General features: G+C 48.1%; 1 protein-coding gene and 1 pseudogene across 1 annotated transcript; both read left to right on the top strand.

Annotated features, from left to right (window-relative positions):
- Nucleotides 1-1493: 1493 nt before the first annotated feature.
- Nucleotides 1494-3994, top strand: LOC136465167 (tyrosine-sulfated glycopeptide receptor 1-like; annotated as a pseudogene).
- A 5877-nt stretch (nucleotides 3995-9871) lies between these two features.
- Nucleotides 9872-13132, top strand: LOC136462712 (tyrosine-sulfated glycopeptide receptor 1-like). The gene has a single exon (XM_066461770.1). The coding sequence runs from the start codon at nucleotides 9962-9964 to the stop codon at nucleotides 13130-13132; it is 3171 nt and encodes a 1056-aa protein (XP_066317867.1). The 5' UTR covers nucleotides 9872-9961.
- Nucleotides 13133-21797: the final 8665 nt, after the last annotated feature.

The raw sequence follows: 21797 nt of genomic DNA, 5'->3' as shown, positions 1-21797 counted from the left end.
CGCGACCACGACGGGCCATGTCTGAGGACGCACGTCGCCAACAGCATTGGGCGTGCCGATGCTGTGCTACCTACTCCCCGTACGGCTTCCAGCGGAGGCATCAGCGAACCATACCGTCCGCTGGAACGAGATGGAGCGCCATGACCAGCTGACGACGCCCGCGTACGGCGCCAGTGACGAACAGGGATGCAATGAGGAGCCATCCCCATCGTCATCTACTGGGCCTGCGGGACCCGCATAAAGGAGATAGAAGACGTTGCAATCCCGGCAGTCTTCCTCTCCTCGTCTCTCTCTCTCTCTCTGATGTAACCTGCATATTCCCCTTCATCTATAAAAGGGGGAAGCAGGGCACCCCACGGGGGGGGGGGGCAGTCTAAGACACATCTAACACGTCAGAGCGGCGGAAGGCTTAGGCGCTCGGCAGTTGACAGAGGGCTCAACCAGACTCACTCTTTTCACCAAAGACTTGGAACCTTCTCCCTCTCTCGCCTGTTTGTAACCCTACTACAAACCAAGTGCCGGTAACACGAGCAGCAGTAGACTGGACGTAGGGACGTTCCGTCCAAACCAGTATAAATCCTTGTGTCCTCCGAGCACAGCCATCTGGGTCAAACGCGCAAATTAGAAATTTACTAGTCGGTGATTCGAAACACCGACAATATGCCTTTCTAAACCTATCAACAGAGAAGTATTCATGGACAAATTCATCCATATGTGCCTCCCTACTTATCTTTGCAATGAAAGCCAAAGCATGGCTGCAGGGTTTTCCAGTCACTTGCCAAGCCCGACAGCTACAAGTTTTTTCATCAAAGTTCACTGCATGCCTAAATCTATTCACAGTTACTTCAGCTTTTGTGGCTGTAGCATTTGAGCCTATCAACAGAGAAGTTTTTTTGGTAGATATTGTCTTTTTTTTTGTGGCTCTCTCACTAGCATTTGTGGCTGTAGCATTTTTGCCTTCCTCAATTAGGAGCACACCAGTCCTCACAGTAGGGTGAAATCTTCTCTTTGTTGGAGAAAATTGCAGTGGCCCCTCAAAACCATTTAACTGATCATTGATGCATACTAATCCATTGTCTACATTGATTAGAAAAACATATTTTCATTAGATTTTATTTCCACAGAATCATTCTCCAAATCACGCCACAAGGTAATGTACTGCTTAGAACCCCACAAGCAGTGCTCAGCAATGAAATCAACTTGCTGCAGCAGCCCAAAGCTATTTGTGTCCACAACCTTGGTTGGCAGAGTTCTACCTTGCCACCATGTTTTTAGACCACTGTCCGGCAAGCTTAAAAACGAGCGCACTTTAACAACAAGTTCCAATTTACTATGATTTATCCTACAAACCACAACAGGCAATAAACGAGTTAACACATCTACTAATCGCTGCTACTTTCTACTGCATTGAAGCACACATCACAGAAATCGAAGAAAATACCTAGGCTCTTGAGAGGTTGCTGGCTCTTCCATGGTGGCGAGCCTTTGGCCGAATGGAGCTGTTGCTGTTGCAGGCACTGAGCCTTGGGGACGGGGGGCACGGCAGCGGGCAAGGCCCCCAGACACGCCACCAAGGGCGTGAGCCGGGGGAGTGGCCAGGGCGTACCCCGCTGCAGCCCGACGGCGCCCACAGCCGGTGGCCGCGCCGCCGGGGGAGCGCGGGGAAGAGAGGAGGAGACGAGCCGGGGGTGGGAGGGGGCGGCAGATGGTGGATAAGCCGCGCCGCCAGCCGCGTCGCTGGTAGCCACGCCGCCGCCTAGAATCAGGCAAACCCTAGCGCCGCCGCCTGAAAGTTGCGAGCACTCGCGACTCACTTGGGCACAGGAAGGACTCAAGCGACCGAGTGAGAAAGAAGGATATGGAGCGAGGGGTATAATTGCGTTTTCGCGTAGGTGCCTTTTCTTTTTTATTTTTCTTTTTGCCATTTAATCTATCCATTTCAGACGGGGCTATATACCAGGGCCAAACGGGAGCTTCAGTTGAAAAAAATAAGGGTAAAATGACAAAGTTAAAAAAAGAGAGGCAAAATCACCATTGGACTATGAAGTAGGGGCAGAAACACCAAAATCCAATTTAACAAATGCACTTCAGATACTAAAGAGCTCCAAGAACCTCACAACCCTTCTTATTGGAAACAATTTTATGCAAGAGACCATAACTGATGATGACGGGATTGATGGTTTTGAGAAACTTCAGGTTCTTTCCTTAAGTGAGTGCTCATTGTTGGGGAAAATACCTCATTGGTTATCAAAGCTTGGAAATCTGGAGATGTTATTTTTACATAGAAATCAACTAACTGGAACAATACCAGACTGGATCAGCAGCTTAAACTTCCTATTTTATGTTGACATATCAAATAACAATCTGACTGGGGAAATTCCTACAGCGTTAACAATATGCCAATGCTGAAATCAGAGAAGACTGCTGCACATTTGGATCCGAGAGTCTTTGATCTACCAATTTATGTAGATACGTCATTTCAATACCGTAAGGCCAATGCTTTCCAAAAGGTGCTCAACCTAGGAAACAATAACTTCATTGGTGTGATCCCTCCAGAGATTGGTCTCTTAAAAGAGCTCCTTTCACTTAATTTGAGCTTCAAGAAATTATATGGAGATATCCCCCAATTGATCTGCAACCTCACAAACTTGATGGTGCTTGACTTATCGAGCAATCATCGAACTGGCAGAATCCCAGCCGCACTGAACAATCTACACTTCCTTTCTAAATTCAATGTTTCTTTCAATGACCTAGAAGGGCCTGTGCCGACTACAGGCCAGCTTAGTACATTTACAAATTCCAGCTTTGGTGGCAACCCAAAGCTCTGTGGTCCTATGCTCATTCACCAGTGCAGTTCAGCTGGACCACCTTTGGTCTCTGAGAAACAGCATAGCAAGATAGCTATATTTGTACTTGTATTTAGTGTGGTTTTTGGAAGCCTCGCCATCCTGTTACTGCTAGCTTGTGTCCTAATATTGTTCCGGGGTCAAACTTTCAGCACCAATCATAGTGATATAGAAACGCTATCATTCAACTCCAACTCAGAGCATTCGTTGGTAATGATGCTAGGGAAGCAGAGATGAAAACAAGCTCACATTCACCGACATTGTGAAGGCAACAAATAACTTTGGCAAGGAGAACATCATCGAGTGTGGAGGCAATGGATTAGTGTTCAAGGCCGAGCTACCTGATGGATCCAAGCTTGCAATTAAGAAGCTCAATGGTGAGATGTGCCTTATGGAAAGGGAGTTCACTACTGAGGTTGAAGCACTCTCAATGGCCCAGCATGAAAATCTTATACCACTGGGGTTATTGCATTTACGGAAACTCCAGGTTCCTCATATATTCTTTCATGGAGAATGGCAGTCTGGATGATTGGCTTCACAACAGGGATGATGATGCTAGCATGTTTCTTGACTGGCCGACAAGGCTGAAGATTGCCCAAGGAGCATGCCGTGGCCTTTCCTACATTCATATTGTATGCAAGCCACACATTGTCCATCGTGACATAAAATCCAGCAACATCCTACTTGACAAAGAATTCAAAGCTTATGTTGCAGATTTTGGGCTGTCAAGACTGATCCTTCCAAATAAAACTCATGTTACAACCGAGTTGGTTGGCACTCTTGGTTACATTCCCCCTGAGTATGCGAATGGATGGGTGGCTACTCTGAGAGGTGATATATACAGTTTTGGAGTTGTCCTGCTTGAGCTGCTCACAGGAATACGGCCTGTTCAGGTACTGTCCACATCAAAAGAACTTGTCTCATGGGTGATGGAGATAAGGTCTCAGGGAAAGCAGATTGAGGTATTGGATGCAACACTCCACGGCACAGGACATGAAGAGCACATGTGGAAGATGCTTGAAGTTGCCTGTAAGTGTGTGAACCATGACCCTTTTATGAGGCCGCCTATAATGGAAGTAGTCTCATATCTGGAAAGCATTGATGCTGGCCTGCAGACACAAAAGTTGGTTGAGACTGAATGCAGCTAGAGTTACAAATGATAATACTGTATTTCAGTGTATAGAGTAGATGCATTTTTCAGTAGAGGTAGTAGTCTTAACTTTTAAGTTGTAGTAGTGTTATAATGCATGTGTACATTTTGTTGCAGAGTTTGAAAGTAATTTTTTAAAGAAAGATCCAGTACCCCACCCCCATTTTTGAGTTCCTTATTAGCTCAAGTACTGATACAGAGTCAAAGCAAGTGAAAAAAATTTTTGCCGTCTTCATCAAATACTGGTGTTATTGCATTTGGGTGCTGTAGTTCAGTTTTTTGGCTCTGATCCACAGAATTCAGAACTACTGGTGCTTAACATAGGATGTGGAATGAGTAAATGCCAACAATTCTTGGTTCAAGTATGAAATCTAATGGCCGTGCAGTATGATGGTTAGTTTTGAGACTAGAATAGAGCTGCGCAAGCTGACCAGAATGTGCCACAGTACACGCACTATCACTAAATGAATCTGGTCATGCATCTAGGCAATCCAAAGTTCAGTACCAAGTTACCAACCATGCAGGAGAAGTTTGACACAGCAGCATACGCGAGATGCGGTCACCATCCTCGGCATGTTTTCAACGGCCACCGTCTCCGTCCGAGGTTTGGAACCCAAGTGATGGGTCCCGCCGGGCGCCGGCGGCATTTCGTCGAACAGAATGAGCGCGACGCTTCCAAGACTGCGGTGCCGCGTTACACGCCCCAGGGGCTAGCATTGCGTCGAACAGTCGAAGACGCGCGCACGCGTATGAGCGCAGAACGCGAGGGCGCGGCGCGGCGCGGGGTTGGTGGTGGTCGACTGGTCGGAGAGGTAGGAGGGCTGGAGGGGCAGCAGATAACAACTGTAATGTTTGCGGCCCGCCAACCTCACGATAATCAAACTATCAGAGCATGGGGGCATGGGTCCGACGGTGCTGGCGCTGCACCTGAGCACGATTGGTAGAAGGCCAGCTGAGCGACGTGTGGGGATGGGGTCGTCGGCGGTCGCCGGTCGCCGATGGCAGGACAATCTCGTCCGTCACCATGCCGCCGCCCGCCGGCCAGGAGATTTAAAAGAATGGCCATTTTTTCTTTTTTTGCAAATAGCCTCCTCTCTTTTGCAAATATGTTAATTGTCAGTCAGCTCCTTAGACTCGAATCAACTGATTCAGAAACTATTTTTTGAAGAAAGAACGATAAAAGTCCTTTTTTACCACTGAAATAAAAAGTAAATATTTTTAAACTATAGAAGCCAAACAAATTTAGCTCTTTAACTAATTTCAAATCTTTATATGTGTTTTTCTAAGTAACAATAAAAATATGGTTTAAAATTTACATATTCATAACTAATTTATTTTAAATAAAATACAAAAATGGTACTATTTTTTTAAAAAAATACTCTATCTATTCGACTTCTATTTTGAGTTAATTAATTGTATCTTATTTATTCATGTTTCTAGTGCTTTGCTAATTGTAATCGTGGTCATTATTTGTTTAAATTGTTGTTTGTACTTTTTTTTGTGAGACCCACGTACATGCTCACATACACGAGCGCACACTCACCCCCTATGAATGCATGCACGCACACCCTACCCCTATAAGTACCTCCGAAGAACTGGGTTGGATCGGCAAATCTTGAGATTGATGAAGTCACCATAGGCGCCTCGCTGTCGATGGGCACGTCGCCTGTCACTGAAAAAATAGCACCGTTAAATCCTGGAATAAATCCAGAAAAATGCGAGCACCTATGTCAAGTCGGGGACTTAAATCTGAATGAGCAGGTTCCACCACAAGGACCCAATCAGCTAAGCTACGCTCAGTTCGTCTTATGGTTTGTACTTTACAAATTACTCCGTATTGTTTGTACTTTACATTATGTTGACCACATGATTAGTTGATTGCAAGATGCTTGACTCCCTATGTCGTTTAAAACCTATTACCTAGGCAAGTGATAAAAAATAAAGTAAAATGCTAACCATATAATCCCTCCATTCCAAATTATCGTTCACTTTCATTTTGTCTGAAGTCAAACTTCTCTAATTTTGGCCCACTTTATATTAAATATATCAACATCTATGGTATCGAATTAGTTTCATCAAATTCTCCGTTAAGTATGCCTTCATAATGATTTTATTTGCTTATAAATATTAATATATGTTTTCTAAAAACTTGATTAAAGTTAAATAAATTTGACTTGGGACAAAATCAAAGTGAACTATAATTTATAGCAGGAGGAGTAATGCCTTAAAAGTTCTCTATGTGGTCAAGCATGGCACCTTTGCATCTGTGAGGATGGTATCACCTTCTAGAACTTTCATGTACTTGAAGTATGTTGGTTCCCTCTGGGTTCTCGTGGGCTAATATAGCACAAAACGATAATTTTCATAAATAATGGGTGGTATAGCAAACAACGAAACACCAGAAAGGGCGGGGAGGGGGGGGGGGGGGGGGGGGGGGGCGCGGGGAGGTGTGATACAATCCAGATAATTGTTTGTAGAGCACCTATAGATTTTTTTTTTGAAAAAAAAGTACTAGTTTTGATTTTTTTTCCTACTTTTTAAATCAATTAGTGAATTTTCTATAGAATATTATAGATTTGTGTTACTTTTAGAAAATACATTAATAGAAAAATCGCATTTGAAACAACTTAAGTGCTAAATTTGTTCGGTTTTCATAATTTGATGTTCAAATATATCTAGTTTTTTTTTGCGAATTGGGCGTTACTTTATTGGTAGATTGCTTATGGGAATTTACTTATGGCGGACCTAGCTATCCATCTGAGTTGAGTCCTCGACCAGAGTGCTCAACTGCTCATATATATATATTCTTGATTTATCTCAGAATTTAACGGTGCTATTATTTCAATGCTATACTATGTGTCCATTGACATTTAGATACATGTGGTGACTTCATCAGTCTTAATATCGGCTAGCAGGGTCTTCTAGAGGTGTTTATAGGAGGCAGAGTGTGTGCATTTATTCTTAAGAGTAAATATGCTCGTATATATGTGCCCATCTAATACAGACCCGATGATAATTTTAATGGTAAAAGATGGACCTCTTCCTTCTTTTAAATGCCAAGAATGTCGGATTCCTGGTCCAAGTTAAAGTATGGACTTGGAAAGCAACAGGACAACATCTGTTTGTCAATTGGGATAAAGCCGCACGGAATGCATACTGACCAGAATCTGAACATTGAAATGCTTTTTTTCACGAACCATATCACACGCTAGTGTAGTAGGGCATGCGTGATGTGCACAAGCCATGCATACATGCGTGATGTGCACAAGCCATGCATGATGGTCAAATATATCTAGTTTTTTTTTTGCGAATTGGGCGTTACTTTATTGGTAGATTGCTTATGGGAATTTACTTATGGTAGATACATGTGGTGACTTCATCAGTCTTAATATCGGCTAGCAGGGTCTTCTAGAGGTGTTTATAGGAGGCAGAGTGTGTGCATTTATTCTTAAGAGTAAATATGCTCGTATATATGTGCCCATCTAATACAGACCCCGATGATAATTTTAATGGTAAAAGATGGACCTCTTCCTTCTTTTAAATGCCAAGAATGTCTTATTCAAAGTTTTATTTTTCTTCCTTAGAAATATATAAGGGCAGAAACTCGGCCGGGGGGAGGAGCGGATAAATCTATCGGATTTCTGGTCCAAGTTAAATATGGACTTGGGAAAGCAACAGGACAACATCTGTTTGTCAATTGGGATAAAGCCGCACGGAATGCATACTGACCAGAATCTGAACCTTGAAATGCTTTTTTTTTCTTCACGAACCATATCACACGCTAGGTGTAGTAGGCCATGCGTGATGTGCACAAGCCATGCATACATGCAACGAGCACGGCATCCCACCGCAGCAACAACCAGCAGCATACGGCGCAGGCTGCGCGCTTTATTCGTGCTGCAATGTAAGTCCATAGCCTCTCAAGTTCACACGGCTGCTCCGGTTTACATTGTTGTTTCAATGTGCTCATAGAGACATGTATGTACGTGAGTGTAGTATATACATATATGTATTGTACTTCATAAAAAAAAGATATACAATATAGTTATTCACGTATGCATATATACATTGGTTCTTTGTTCAAGCACACACGTGGCAACGATGAAAAACTTTCGATGAGGAAAGGGTTTTATTTACTTACCAAAAAAGGTTGATAGCCTCTCGTCGCCTGGTGGTTCGTCAGTCGCCATCGTCATGCTACGCAGGATCCCACAGGCCGACCGCTCACCGCTGAGTACATGTCGGAAAGCTGTAGTGCTGCAGGTGAGCTGGTTCAGCACCAGCAAGCAAGCAGAGAGAGAGAGAGAGTAGAAGAAAGATTTAGGGGAGGAAGATGACGTGGCAACCAGTGGCGGATATAAGGCTAGGGCCTATGGGCGTGAGAAAAAAACACTAGAGTAATTCCCTTATGTTTTTTCGACCTAAATCTATATACTAGCATTACTTTTGTCCATTAGCATATGATCTGGTGTTAGTGGTTCATAATATTGGCCCTAGTCGCGAAAGTTCCCTAGCTCCGCCACTGGTGGCAACTGGCAAGCCTGGCCATTGTATAACCGTGTCATGTGGTGGAGCCAGAGGCTTTTAGAAATCCAGGTAATATTTATTATAAAATAATATTTACCTAGCAAATTACAATGCTCTTCTTTAATACAAAGAAAATTTTCTTTTAAATTTCATCGACAAGCTCGGCCGAGCAGTGCCTTCGCTATTGACTGTGCCACTGTCATCAAAACCACCTAGACCTGATGCCACAAACCTAAACCGGTTTTGGTTTTGAACAAAACGTGAAAAGCAATCTTTTGAAAAACGACAGAGTTAAGTAGACGATTTCATAGGGCTTTTCTTGATAAGAGACGATTTCATAGTTGAGTGTTACTTGAACCGAGGGCGAACTTGAAGTTGAAAAGGGTAATACAGCTTGTTCGGCTTCTTTTTTCAGCTGGAGCAGTGTTTTTCTCTCACAGCATTTCATTATGAACAGTGTATCCAGCGTGAACAGTGTTTTCCATCCCAGCCGAACACTCCCTTGGACCTATTCGGATAGCATACCACCACCCAATAAATATATCAGGTAACAACTGAATGGTGTGGCTGCCAAAGAAACCATTTTCTTTGCACAAAAACACAAGAGATTATATCAGCCTCTCAAGTGGACAGGGTTGCTTCGATTTTCGCCATCTTGATTGTATATATATAATATAATTGATAGATATATAGAAACGGTGCACTGCAAAATGTCAGCCGACACTTGGGGTCAACTAAAGCAGAAGAAACAAGGGCAAAATAATTGAACCGGTTCATGCACACGTGAGCACCACATTGAGGTCAATGAAACAGTTGATGAAGATGAAATGACAACTAGAAAAGTCTATCATGCTGCTTTGGGGACTCAAATTGGCCACAACAGCACTGAAGAGTAGCTGCATTAAGTAAAGACTGAGATAATGAATGAAATAATACACTAGTGTATATATATTAAAAATAATTAATATGAGATCGAGTCACCATCTAAAGTTATGCATATCCTGCAACTTTGACTCAATAATCACATAATCAATGGGTGGGTGGGTACCAAAGCAGCCTTTTGTTTGCGCAGAAGGTTTGGACTTTTTCATAGATTATCATATATATACCAGGCTGGCTCATCCAAAACGTGAAGGTCTGACCGTGTGAATAAGCCGGGAAGCTGCTACCTGCTATGGCAAATGTGCCAGGAAACGGGTGTGGATGTGTGCCCACATCAGACTTGACCCAATTTTCATTTCCTGCGGCTGCAAGCCTGCAACAGATAAACAGGACAGAATCAAACTGGGGGCTGCTTATTGTCTTACCTCTTACCTCTTCTTCCCTAAAAAAAAAGGTCTTACCTCCTCGCGCTCTTTCCAAATTGGGCATCGCCATCCAGTCAGCATCAGATTCAAGCATCTGCTTTGATGCTAGTTTCATTCATCATCAAGAAGCCATGCAGCAGCAACCAGTGCATCATCCCTCATGCGAGAAGTACAGCAATGGATTTCTCAAACCTCTCTTAGGCCTCGCGCTTGCGCTTTTGCTACTCGCCTTTCTCCCACCCACAAGCTCGTGCTCGGAGCAGGAGAGGAGCTCCCTCCTTCAGTTCCTCACTGGGCTCTCGCAGGACGGCGGCCTCGCCTTGTCGTGGCAGAATGGCACGGACTGCTGCGCATGGGAAGGGGTTGGCTGCGGCAGGGATGGGGCAGTCACTGATGTCTCCCTTGCTTCGAAGGGCCTTGAGGGGCACATCTCGGCGTCCCTGGGTGAGCTCGCCAGCCTGCTGAGCCTCAATCTGTCACACAACTTGCTGTCCGGTGGCCTGCCGATGGAACTGATGTCGTCAAACAGCATCGTTGTCCTCGATGTCAGCTTCAACCGTCTCAATGGAGGCCTGCACGAGCTACCTTCATCGACCCCTCGCCGGCCTCTGCAGGTATTGAACATCTCCACCAACTTGTTTACAGGACAGTTCCCATCAACTACATGGGAGGTGATGACCAGTCTGGTTGCGCTCAATGCCAGCAACAACAGCTTCACCGGACAGATACCAAGTCATCTCTGCAGTAGCTCACCAGCCTTAGCTGTGATTGCACTCTGTTATAACCAACTCAGTGGCCTCATTCCTCCTGGGCTTGGTAACTGCTCCATGCTCAAAGTGCTCAAGGCTGGCCACAATGCCCTCAGTGGGTCACTCCCAGATGAACTCTTCAATGCTACATCATTAGAGTACCTCTCTTTTCCTAACAACGGTTTGCATGGAATACTTGATAGTGAACACATTATCAACCTCAGAAATCTGGTTCACCTTGATCTTGGAGGCAATAAGCTAAATGGAAACATCCCAGATTCCATAGGTCAGCTCAAAAGATTAGAGGAACTCCATTTGAACAACAACAACATGTCCGGGGAGCTGCCATCAACTCTAAGCAATTGCACAAATCTCATAACAATTGACCTCAAGGTCAATAACTTCAGCGGAGAGATTCAGAAGGTTAACTTCTTCAACCTGCCCAATCTGAAAACATTGGATCTTCTGTACAACAACTTCACTGGCACAGTTCCTGAAAGCATCTACTCATGCAACAAACTGAATGCATTGCGCCTTTCGAACAACAACTTACATGGGCAGCTTTCACCAAAAATAGCCAATTTGAAGTATCTTGTTTTCCTCTCACTAGTTTCCAACAATTTTACAAATATCACAAATACGCTTCACATCCTCAAGAATTGTAGGAATCTCACCTCCCTACTTATTGGAAGCAACTTCAAGGGTGAGGCCATGCCAGAAGATGGAACGATTGATGGTTTTCAGAATCTTCAGGTTCTTTCGATGTCTAATTGCTTGTTGTCTGGGAAAATACCTCTTTGGCTATCAGAGCTAAAAAATTTGCAGGTGCTGCTTTTGCACACGAATCAACTCAGTGGGCCAATACCTGCCTGGATCAAAAGCTTAAAGTCACTTTTCCATCTAGACATATCAAGTAACAAGCTTACAGGGGAAATACCAACAGCGTTAATGGAGATGCCGATGCTAACAACAGAAAAGACTGCAACCCATTTGGATCCAAGGGTATTTGAGCTACCTGTTTATAAAAACCCATCACTCCAGTACCGGATAACCAGTGCACTTCCAAAACTGCTGAAACTTGGTTACAATAACTTCACTGGTGTCATTCCCCAAGAGATTGGTCAGTTGCAATCACTCGCTGTACTCAGTTTCAGCTCAAATGACTTATCAGGAGAAATACCACTGGAACTCTGCAACTTAACAAATCTGCAAGTGCTAGACTTGTCTAACAACCATCTCACCGGTGCAATTCCATCAGCATTAAAGAATCTACACTTCCTCTCTGCATTGAATATTTCTTACAATAACCTGGAAGGGCCTATTCCAAATGGAGGCCAATTCAGTACATTCTCGAATAATAGCTTTGAGGGTAATCCAAAGCTGTGCGGCCCTATCCTCCTTCACAATTGTAGCTCAGCAGGCGCACCAACAGTCTCAACAAAGCAACACAGTAGGAAAGCCATTTTTGGGATTGCATTTGGCACATTCTTTGGAGTTCTTCTTCTTTTGCTTCTGGCATATCTTGCTGCCTCAGTCAAGGGTAAAAGTTTGATAAACAAAAGCAAGACCTGTAATAATGAAGATGTAGAAGCAACTTCACACATGTCTGATTCAGAACAGTCATTAGTGATAGTGCCAAGAGGAGAAGGTGAAGAAAACAAGCTCAAATTCACTGACATTGTGAAGGCCACAAATAACTTCCACCAGGGAAACATCATAGGCTGTGGAGGCTATGGTCTAGTCTACAAGGCTATATTACCTGATGGGACCAAGCTGGCCGTCAAGAAGCTTAATGGTGAAATGTGGACCATGGAAAAGGAATTCAAGGCAGAGGTTGAAGCACTTTCCATGGCCCAGCATGAGAATCTTGTGCCGCTCTGGGGTTACTGCATACAGGGAGATTCAAGGCTCCTCATATATTCCTACATGGAGAATGGCAGCCTGGACGATTGGCTTCACAACATAGATGACGACGCCAGCACATTTCTCAATTGGCCGATGCGGCTCAAAATTGCACAAGGGGCAAGCCGAGGCCTTTCTTATATCCATGATGTCTGTAAGCCCCACATTGTCCACCGTGACATAAAGTCCAGTAACATCCTACTTGACAAAGAATTCAAGGCTTATGTTGCCGATTTTGGGCTCTCAAGATTAGTCCTTGCAAACAAAACTCATGTCACAACTGAGCTAGTTGGCACTCTGGGCTACATCCCACCTGAGTATGGGCAAGGATGGGTTGCGACGTTGAGAGGTGATATGTACAGTTTTGGAGTTGTTCTGCTTGAGCTGCTCACAGGAAGGCGACCTGTTACGGGCCTGTCTTTATCAAAAGAACTTGTGAAGTGGGTGCAGGAGATGAAATCAGAAGGGAAGCAGATTGAGGTCCTCGATCCACATCTACGAGGCATGGGGCATGATGAGCAAATGCTGAAGGTTCTTGAAATTGCCTGCAAGTGTGTCGACCATAATGCGTGCATGAGGCCAACCATACTGGAAGTGGTCTCCTGCCTTGATAGTATAGACCCCAACCTGAGGATGCAAAATTCAGTTTAGGATATAATGCAGTTAAACATGATTCACTTGTGGCCCATTGTAAGCTGCATACATGTAGCTTCCCACAAACTACTATTCCTGAAAATCTCATAATTATCTTTGTACAGCTTCTGACATATTGTCATTTTAGGTATTCTTTTGTAATTCGTTGATTGTCCTTTTCCATTTTCCCAAATTATCTTGTAGCATGAGAAACAAAGAACAAAAATCAATGAGACATTTCACGCTCATCTTCAGCATTGTTACTCCTATTTGGGAAAACCACACCAAAGAGAATTGGATAGAAGAGTGAGAAATCAGAAGCCAATTGCAATAGTGCAATGGCAAAATTATTTATATATTACTGACTACTATACTAGTGTTAACTCAATGCAAAGCATCAAAAGCGGTACTCCCATATGCATCATATTCTGCAAAAATGGGGAAACACTGCTATATCACTTGTTTAATCATGTAAATATCGTACACATATAGTGTTGTGCGAAAAGTTACCAACAAGTAAATATTTATCGTTTTACCGTACGTTGTGATCGGATGTGGCCTAGCACTCAATGACACAGGGTTTATACTGGTTCAGGCAATGTGCCCTACGTCCAATTTGAGTCGGTCGGTGACTTTATTCCTGAGCCTAGGTGCTCGAAGTTTGCTGTGGGGTTACAAACGAGTGTGAATAAGATGGGGGTGTTAGAGGTCCGGTCGGACTCTGGACTGAAGGGCCGAGAGTGACGGGAGCTCCTACATGCGCTAAGTATTGAAACGTATGCTCTGTGTAGCTTTAGAGTTCTAGAGCCGTGAAGCCGTTCGAGTGCTCAGAATGTCTAAAGCTAGCAGAGAGAGAGTCAGAATGAACCGTCCCTTGTTGGGTGAGAGCGCATCCCCTTTTATAGATGAATGGGACGGCCTAACAAGTTCAAGAGAGAGAGAGAGAGTGTGTGCCCTAGTCTTGTTGCCCACGTCGTCGGGTAAAAGACAATTTATCGGCGCCCACAATACTGTTGACGCCCAGATGCATGTGGTAGACTTCATCGTGTTCTTCTCGTATGGCAAATGTTGACGCCTACCATACTGTAGGACAAATGTTGGCGCCTACAACACTGTTTGTGTTCTGACATGTCTGGAAGGCTGCAAAGTACCCTTCTGGAATGGCCTGACAATACTGTCATGCAGGTGTACAGGGTACGGTCCTCGGTATCGCGGTTGACTTGAGTGCCTTAACTTATCTGCTCCACCTGATTTCTTGGGTCCTCACTGAGCGGGCGTCCCCGGCCGATCGTTCCCAGTTGGCTCCGACCGCGTCGGTCGGAGAAGAGCCGTAAGCAGAGGTTCGGTGTATTCCCGATCGGAGAAGCGGGTCGGAGTCGGAAGCGAGTGTCGTCCCCTCCTTGGCCAGGCCTTTCGGTCGGAGAGGCGGGTTAGAGTCGGAAGTGAGCGTCGTCCCCTCCTTGCCCAGGCCTTCTGGTCGGAGTCAAAAGCGAGCGCCGTCCCCTCATTGGCCAGGCCTTCCGGTCGGAGAAGCGGGTCAGAGTTAGAAGCAAGCGTCGTCCTCTCCTTGGCTAGGCCATTCGGTCGGAGACTGGATCGCTCTTTCCGGCCTATCGTTAGGTATCTGGGCTGGCCCAGGAGTTGCGCGTCGTTCATAATGCCATCTGACGGGCCGAGCTTTTGCTGGGAAGCGGACCCATTAGGGACCCCGGGTTTATGAACCCGACAGGAGCCCCCGAGCCCCCGGGCAATTCGGGTAGAATCGTCTAGGGAATTTTTTGTTTTGTCAGCGGGTGTGCGCGAGCGCACCCGGTGGGTGTAGCCCCCGAGTCCCCGGGCGATTTGGGTAAAATCGTCTGGGGAATTTTTTGACTTGCCAGCGGGTGCGCGCGAGCGCACCCGATGGGTGTAGCCCTCGAGCCTACGTCCGACTGGTGAGTCGGTTGGAGGCTGAGTATCTTGGTACTCTTTCCTGGGGTCGCAGACTCCTATGTTTCTGTGTTCGGGGTGTTCGCCCGTGTTTGTCCCGCCCATGACCTACGTGGTCGGTTGATTTCCCGAGTTGGCGTCGGGCGATCTAAGCCCCTAGGCCCCGTTGGGTTTGGTAGGGGTTGGTCTAGTTCCATGCGTTACCCCATCCACGGTTTCCGCAACTGGAGGGGCTGAGCTAACGTCGCTTGCCTCGTTGGCTCGAGTGACGCGCTCAGTGAGCTCACTAACGGGCGCGTCGTTCATAACGGGGTCGGCATTGCCCTCATGTGGCATTCCACTACTCCTTAACCCGTCTCCCGGCAGATGCCTGGGTCATTTCGAAGACCGACTCAGGTGGCCCGCTGGCCTCCCCTTGATGGGGATTCTATGGGCACGGCTCAAGGTTAGGATCGAACGAGAAGGTCGAGATGACCCTGTCTGCTTCTAAGCATACCAAGCGAGGGCCGTTGGGGCTCATCTGCGTTTTCTCCCTTGGCTCTGTTTGACGTGAGGTGGCCTCGAGCCCTTCATGGGTCGGCCTTCGAACCCCGATCGACCGTTGCTCATGTTGAATGAGACAACTACCGCTTCATGTTCTTCGTGATGCAACACGAAGCGTTGTGATGCATTAATTGCATATGTGATGCTTTGGATGTATGGGATGAATGAATGATTGTATGAATGAATGTGTGAATGCGTGTATGAGAAAGGATGAATGAATGTGTGAATACGTATATGAGAAAGGATGAATGAATGATCATGCATCAGAAAATAAAATAAGAAGGTTTGGTAAAGTTACCTTGATGACTCGAGTGATAGATTTGAGGAGCTCTTATCGGATATGTCTGAATGGGATCTGTGCCCATCATTCGTGACGGAGTCGGCGTAGCCTGCATGGGGCATCCCATTGCCCCTTACCTATCTCTCGGCAGTCGCCTGAGCCCCTTACTCAGGTAGCCCATTGGTCTCTCCTCGACGGAGATCCTATCGGTGGGCCCTTCCAAAAGCGTACCTGGGAAGGCGGAGGATTGTTTGCATGCGGTTGCGCCTTATTTCCAGTGCCTGGGTTGTGGTAGTGGTGGGCCCAACCCATGCCATGTTCCACTTTAACCGGGTGACATTTCGTTGGGCAGGAGGTATCCCATCAGCCAGGACGCGTCCCATCACATGCCTATTCGCATTTAAATAGGGGAAGGGAGAGGGTTTTCGTCCCATTCTTTCACCTTTCTCCATCTACCGCCTCTCCTCCTCCTTCCTTCTTGCCAAGCGTGTTCGTGCACCGCGGTGGTTTCTCTGAGAGAGAGAGAGGGTAAAGTGAGGGAGAGGAGAACTCACAGATTTGTTCGTGAATCCAGAGCGTGATGTAGAACTAGAGGCCATCCAATGTAGATGAGGCGGTGCTGGCCGCCTTCACCGAGAATTGGCTGCTTCCGTCGAAGGAGGTGGCGCACTGGTGGGCTCTAGCGCTAGGGGAAGCCATTCCATGAGCTCGCGCCGATGAGGTTGTCTCCTTCCTTGCCTTCCACGAGCGCGGGCTAGGATATCCCATGCATTGGTTCTTGCGCGGGCTCCTCAACGAGTGGGACCTAGAGCTGCAGCACCTCAATCTGACTGGGGTGCTGCATGTTGCCAGTTTTGTCACCGTCTATGAGGCCTTCCTCGGGATGGAGCCGCACGTGGATCTATTCCGATGGATCTTCACCGGGCGAGCCCTGTCGAAGGGGAAGCCACCCAGGACCGCGCTGGTTGGGGCTTCGCCTTGCAGAAGAAGCCAAGGCCGCTGGGCTCCTACCCCATGTACTCCCCCTACGACTCCAATCGGGGGTGGCATCGGGAGTGGTTCTACATCAAGAACCCAGCGGAGGCGCTGTTCCCGCTGTTCACCGGAAGAAGGCTGGAGAGGCGGGGAGAGCTGGTCGTGGGGCCCTCCAGTCAGCAGAACAAGCTAGAGGTCATTGAGGCAGAGCTCCAGAAGCTAGTGCAACATGACCTCGATGGGCTACGGGTGTTCCACACTTTCTTCCGCCATCGAGTCACCCCACTGGCGGAGAGGAGGCGGCCGATGTGGAACTACTCTGGACCAATGGATCTCGACCACGCATCACCGAAGGAGTTGGCGAAGGACGAAGTCTAGAGTCGGCTAGACCGGGTGCTACAACTAAGGGACAAAGAGTCCCTTGAAGGAAAGCCTAGACCTCTTCATGCCACGAAGCTGTCCAATTTGGTATGCTCACCTCTTCTTATTCCATGTCTTTTTCCCTTTTGCTCTACTATATTTTGACTTTGAGTCGTCCGTTTCATAGGGACTTGTGGGTTATAAGTCCTGGCCGCATCTTTCGAGGGGGTCAGAGGGCATAGCTCAGCAAGCCGCTCTGAAAGAAGCAGCGGTTGCCAAAAATAAGAAGAGAGCTAAGAAGGCCTGGAGGAGGCACGAGAAGGAGAAGGAGATCGCCCGGCGGTTGTGGGCTGGTGAAAACCGGAGCGATGTGGAGGCGTAGCTCGAGTCGGAGGAGCCCATGGAGATGGGTGACGATGCGAGCACCTCCGATGATGATGGAGACAGGGGTGTCGTCGTGACCTCAGTGGAGCGTTGTGCGCCTGCGGCCGCATCCCTTGGCGGTGGGTGGGATATGGAGAGGCGTGGCGATGTTCCCGCATCACGGAAGCACGCCATGAGCTCAGACGCCGCCGTCGGGCGAGAGGCGAAGCGAGCGCGGTCGCCGCACCCTTCGGAGGCATCGTTGGCCCCGCACCCTCCTGCTCCAAGCATGGCGGGGCGCGCCTGCCAGTCGGAGGAGCTTCCCATACCCCTGCATCTTTGGGGTCGTCGTGTGCACGCAAGCCACAATGGGGAGATTCCCTGTCAGTTGCTCCGGTGGGTACGCCATAAGCCGGCGGTCGTGGCCATTCGTGGGCCGATCGGGAACTGGCTGGGTTGACTCCTCCCTCGATCGATATGAGGGGGCGCGGGTCATGACCCGTGAGTGGTCCTCATCCAGTAGGCTCGTTGCCTATGGGTTGGGGCTATAGGGCCCTGTCCCTTTCGTCTAGGTATGTACCTATATTACTTTTGATCTCATAGTTCAGTTTTTTGAGCGTGACTGACCTATACTTATTTGATAGCGGCCAGGGACTAATGGGACTGGGTGTCTCCCCGCATCCCATGTGGGAGGAGTGGAGGCCCAGCCTACAGTGAGCGTGTTGAGTGGTGAGGAAAGCAGACTGGTGGCGGTGCGTCCTTCCCTTCTGGGGGTTACGCCCCCCCCCCCCGGTCCGGTCATGAGTACGGTGGCAGTGGCGGCGGCGGTGATGGCAGCGATCCCCATGGTGACAGTGGAGGTAGGTTCTGAGGTGACCCTTGCTATCCCTCCCCCAACAGCCATGGCGGAAGAGAGGAGGGAGACTGGGCTCCCTGCCTCGCTCGGCGAAGGAACACACGGCTCGCCATCCTGGTCCGAGCTAGAGGGGTCAGGAGGATACGTGGCTAGGCCAGAGACAGAACATCCACCGATGGGTCATGGAGTTGAGATAGTGGAGATCCCCTACTCTGGTGAGGTAGGTGCTGGGTGGAGCCGCTAGCCATCCTACCGTCATAGGAGCTGACGGTGGTCCGGTCATCGCACGATGTTGCGGCGGCTAGATCTTCCAGCGGGTTGGGAGTGACCCATGATCTAGTGTGGCCCTACCCCGATGACTCAAGGAAGGCTTGGTTTGTCCTTTACGACGAGGAGGAGGTGGCGCTCTGGCACTTCCTAGAGGAGAGAGGACTATCGATGGAGTCTGACCTCGCCCAAACCAAGGTGAAGCTCAAGGAGGCCTTGGAGTGGGTTGAACTCATCCATTAGGTGATCTTGGTCGACCTACCATGCATCATTGAGGTAAGCCTTCTATGTTTTTAGTGTTTTTCCTCAACTCCTTGGTCTTCCACTAGTTGTCTCAGCATGCTTGCTTCTCGCTTTACAGGAGTTAGAGGCAACGTCGATCCGCAAGTGCTGTTTCCTTTGGGAGGAACACGATCGGATGGAGCAGGAAGCAACAATGTCATGGTGGGTTGACGAGCTTGAGCGCTAGCTAGAATCTGCCCGCCACGAGTCCCAAGACTGGGCGGCCAAGACGACGGGAGCACGGGCGGTGGAACTGTTCATGACGGAACGAGTAACTGCTGCCGAGTGAGGACTCGACACAGCGAAGGTCCACTTGGCGAAGACTGAGGTAGTGCTCCAGAAGTCCTTGGAGGCTCTGGAGATGAAGCAGAAGGCCCGGTTGGAGGCTAATTGAGAAGTGCTCGTGTTTTGGGGGCGGGTGCTTGGGACGGAGGAGTCGAACGCTTGGCTACTCAAGAAGGTGACCCGACAGGAGGAAGGACTCTCCATCCTTGAGAACGCCCGCCTTGGTATGTACTTGTTCTGCCTATAGTTGATGCCTTGGTTTTTCCTTTTCTTTGCTTCTGAACTTGTCGTCCTTTTTCTAGAATTAGGCGGAAAACTTGGTTCTCTGGAGCGGGAGCTGGAGACAGCCCATGCGGCGATTGGTCGGAGCGCGGAGGCACTAGCCAAGTCCCTTGAAGAGCGACATGCTCTCGAGGGATAGCTTGACCAGATCCGCAACGTCGCCCGGGTGGTCGTCTCTGAGGGGTTCAGGTCGGCACCGAGCACCAGCACGCCCACCATCCAGCTGGCGAAGGTCTCAAACGAGGTTAGGGCGCTCATCTCCGATGGGATGTTCTACGAGATGTCGGGGGTGCTAACCTTAGTGGCGACGCACCACCCAGACCTGGATTTCACCACCATCTATAGAGGGTATGCCTATGGTTGGAGCGCGGATGCCATCCATGCGCTTGGGGAGAGCTTGGTGGCATGCGCACAGATGGTTGCCGAGCAAGTCTCCACGCAATGGGTGATGGAGGCTTACCGTGCGAGCATGGCTGAAGGCGTGCGCCAAGAGGATGTTATCTAGCTTGCAGATGGAGTGGAGACTGGGTCGGGAGCGAATGTCGTGCCACCTCCGATCGAGCCAAACGTCGTCCCGTCGGAGGGCGAGCAACCCTTATCCTCGTTGACTGAGTCGTCAGCCAATACTGCTGGGCGGTCACAATAGTTTTTAGAGTAGAAATAGTTAGTACATGTGAAGGATAAGTTCATCGGGGAGCCCCCATGTGAACAATTTTTTATATCCATGAATATTTTAGTTTCATTTTGTGATGGAATCACTTTGTAAGGGGAAGTTTGTCCCATCTGTTCCTTGTCTTTATTCTAGCATAGCTTTGTTTTTTATCCTTTGTTTTTCGCACCTGCCCGTTAGACCCGTAGGCTACAACCTTAGGAACCCAGGCATGGCCCACAAGGCTCAGCTGCTCATAACTGTAGGTCATGGTGGGGTGTGATCGGTCAGGAGTTTAAAACAAAGTTACATAGGGTAATCAAAGGAATGGACTACCCTTTTGTTCGGGTAAAAATGATTTACTATATAATAGTAAAAAAGAGAAGTGGTACTGCACCCTCATAGAGCCTGTGGGGTGTACGACCCTGGATACCCACAATAGACCACATGGGCTGTGCCCCTAGGGGTGGCCCAGCTCACAAGAAGAAGCCTTGCGGGGCATGACTCTGCTCGACGCCTTCCGCAAGACATCAGGAAGATATCCTGAAGATAGTACGAGATCTGTTAGGATATGTATGATCCCAAGGTTCCTGTAATTAGTTATTACTTTCCGGTTATCTCTCAGATCTAACCGACTTGTAACCCTGCCTCCCGTACTATATAAGGTGGGCAGGGACCCCCTCTAAAATCACGGCATATCATACGATAGCTAATACAAACCAACAGACCACAGGAGTAGGGTATTACATCATACTGACGGCCTAAACCTGTCTAACTCATGTGTCTCTGTTGCCTTCTTGTTCTTGATCTCATGCTCCTCTGCCGATCAATCTACCTTCGTGGGATACCCCTCGGAGGACTACCGACGATATTCTGTCGACATTTGGCACACTAGGTAGGGGTGTGCGTGCTGTTTCCTTGTCGAACAAGATGGCTTTTTCTGCAGGCTCTTCGTCCCTTCCGTAGCCCAGCCAAATCTTCACGGTCGGATCCATCTCATGGGTCATCAACGCTGACGGAGTCGGAGAGCTCCTCGAGCCGAGGCAGATCATTTCTGCACCGGCCACCCCCGCACCTGCAACTACAGATCTGATCTCGGAGACGATTCTGAGGTCTCCTTCGACGACGACTCACCGTCTGCTTCCTCGCTAGTAGAGGAGGCCGATCAACAATGACAATCTAATCGAATCCATCGATCGGGTCAGACTGAAGCTCGCCGATTGTCTCTCCATCGCCAAATCGGCACCGGACACTCTGGTTCAATGCCGACCACCCTCCGATCTAGATCTATCGGAGGCTGCTCGGCAAACTGCAGGGGTTACGGCCCTATCCTTTGGATTCACCAACACCACCACTGCGTATCAACATGCCCTAATGGGCAAACTCGCCGACCAGGTCGCCATCCAGCCTCCACCAGCCATCAACACGCTACACTTAGGACGAAGCCCCAGGGTGCACCTCCAGACCATACCGAAAGAAACTCTGGGCTCTGAGTCTCAGGGCTCTATGGAGACCCTCACCGAAACCTTCTCCGATCAATTTCTCCTTCCACCCTTCCGAGGTGGTGCGATCTTCAACGTGTCGGTGTTTCGGACCGAGGGGTCCTCAACCA

Source organism: Miscanthus floridulus, chromosome 7, assembly GCF_019320115.1.
Source record: "Miscanthus floridulus cultivar M001 chromosome 7, ASM1932011v1, whole genome shotgun sequence".
In the NCBI taxonomy this organism is placed as follows: Eukaryota; Viridiplantae; Streptophyta; class Magnoliopsida; order Poales; family Poaceae; genus Miscanthus; species Miscanthus floridulus.
Note: the sequence above shows the minus strand (reverse complement) of the source record. Positions and strands in the feature narration are given on the sequence as shown.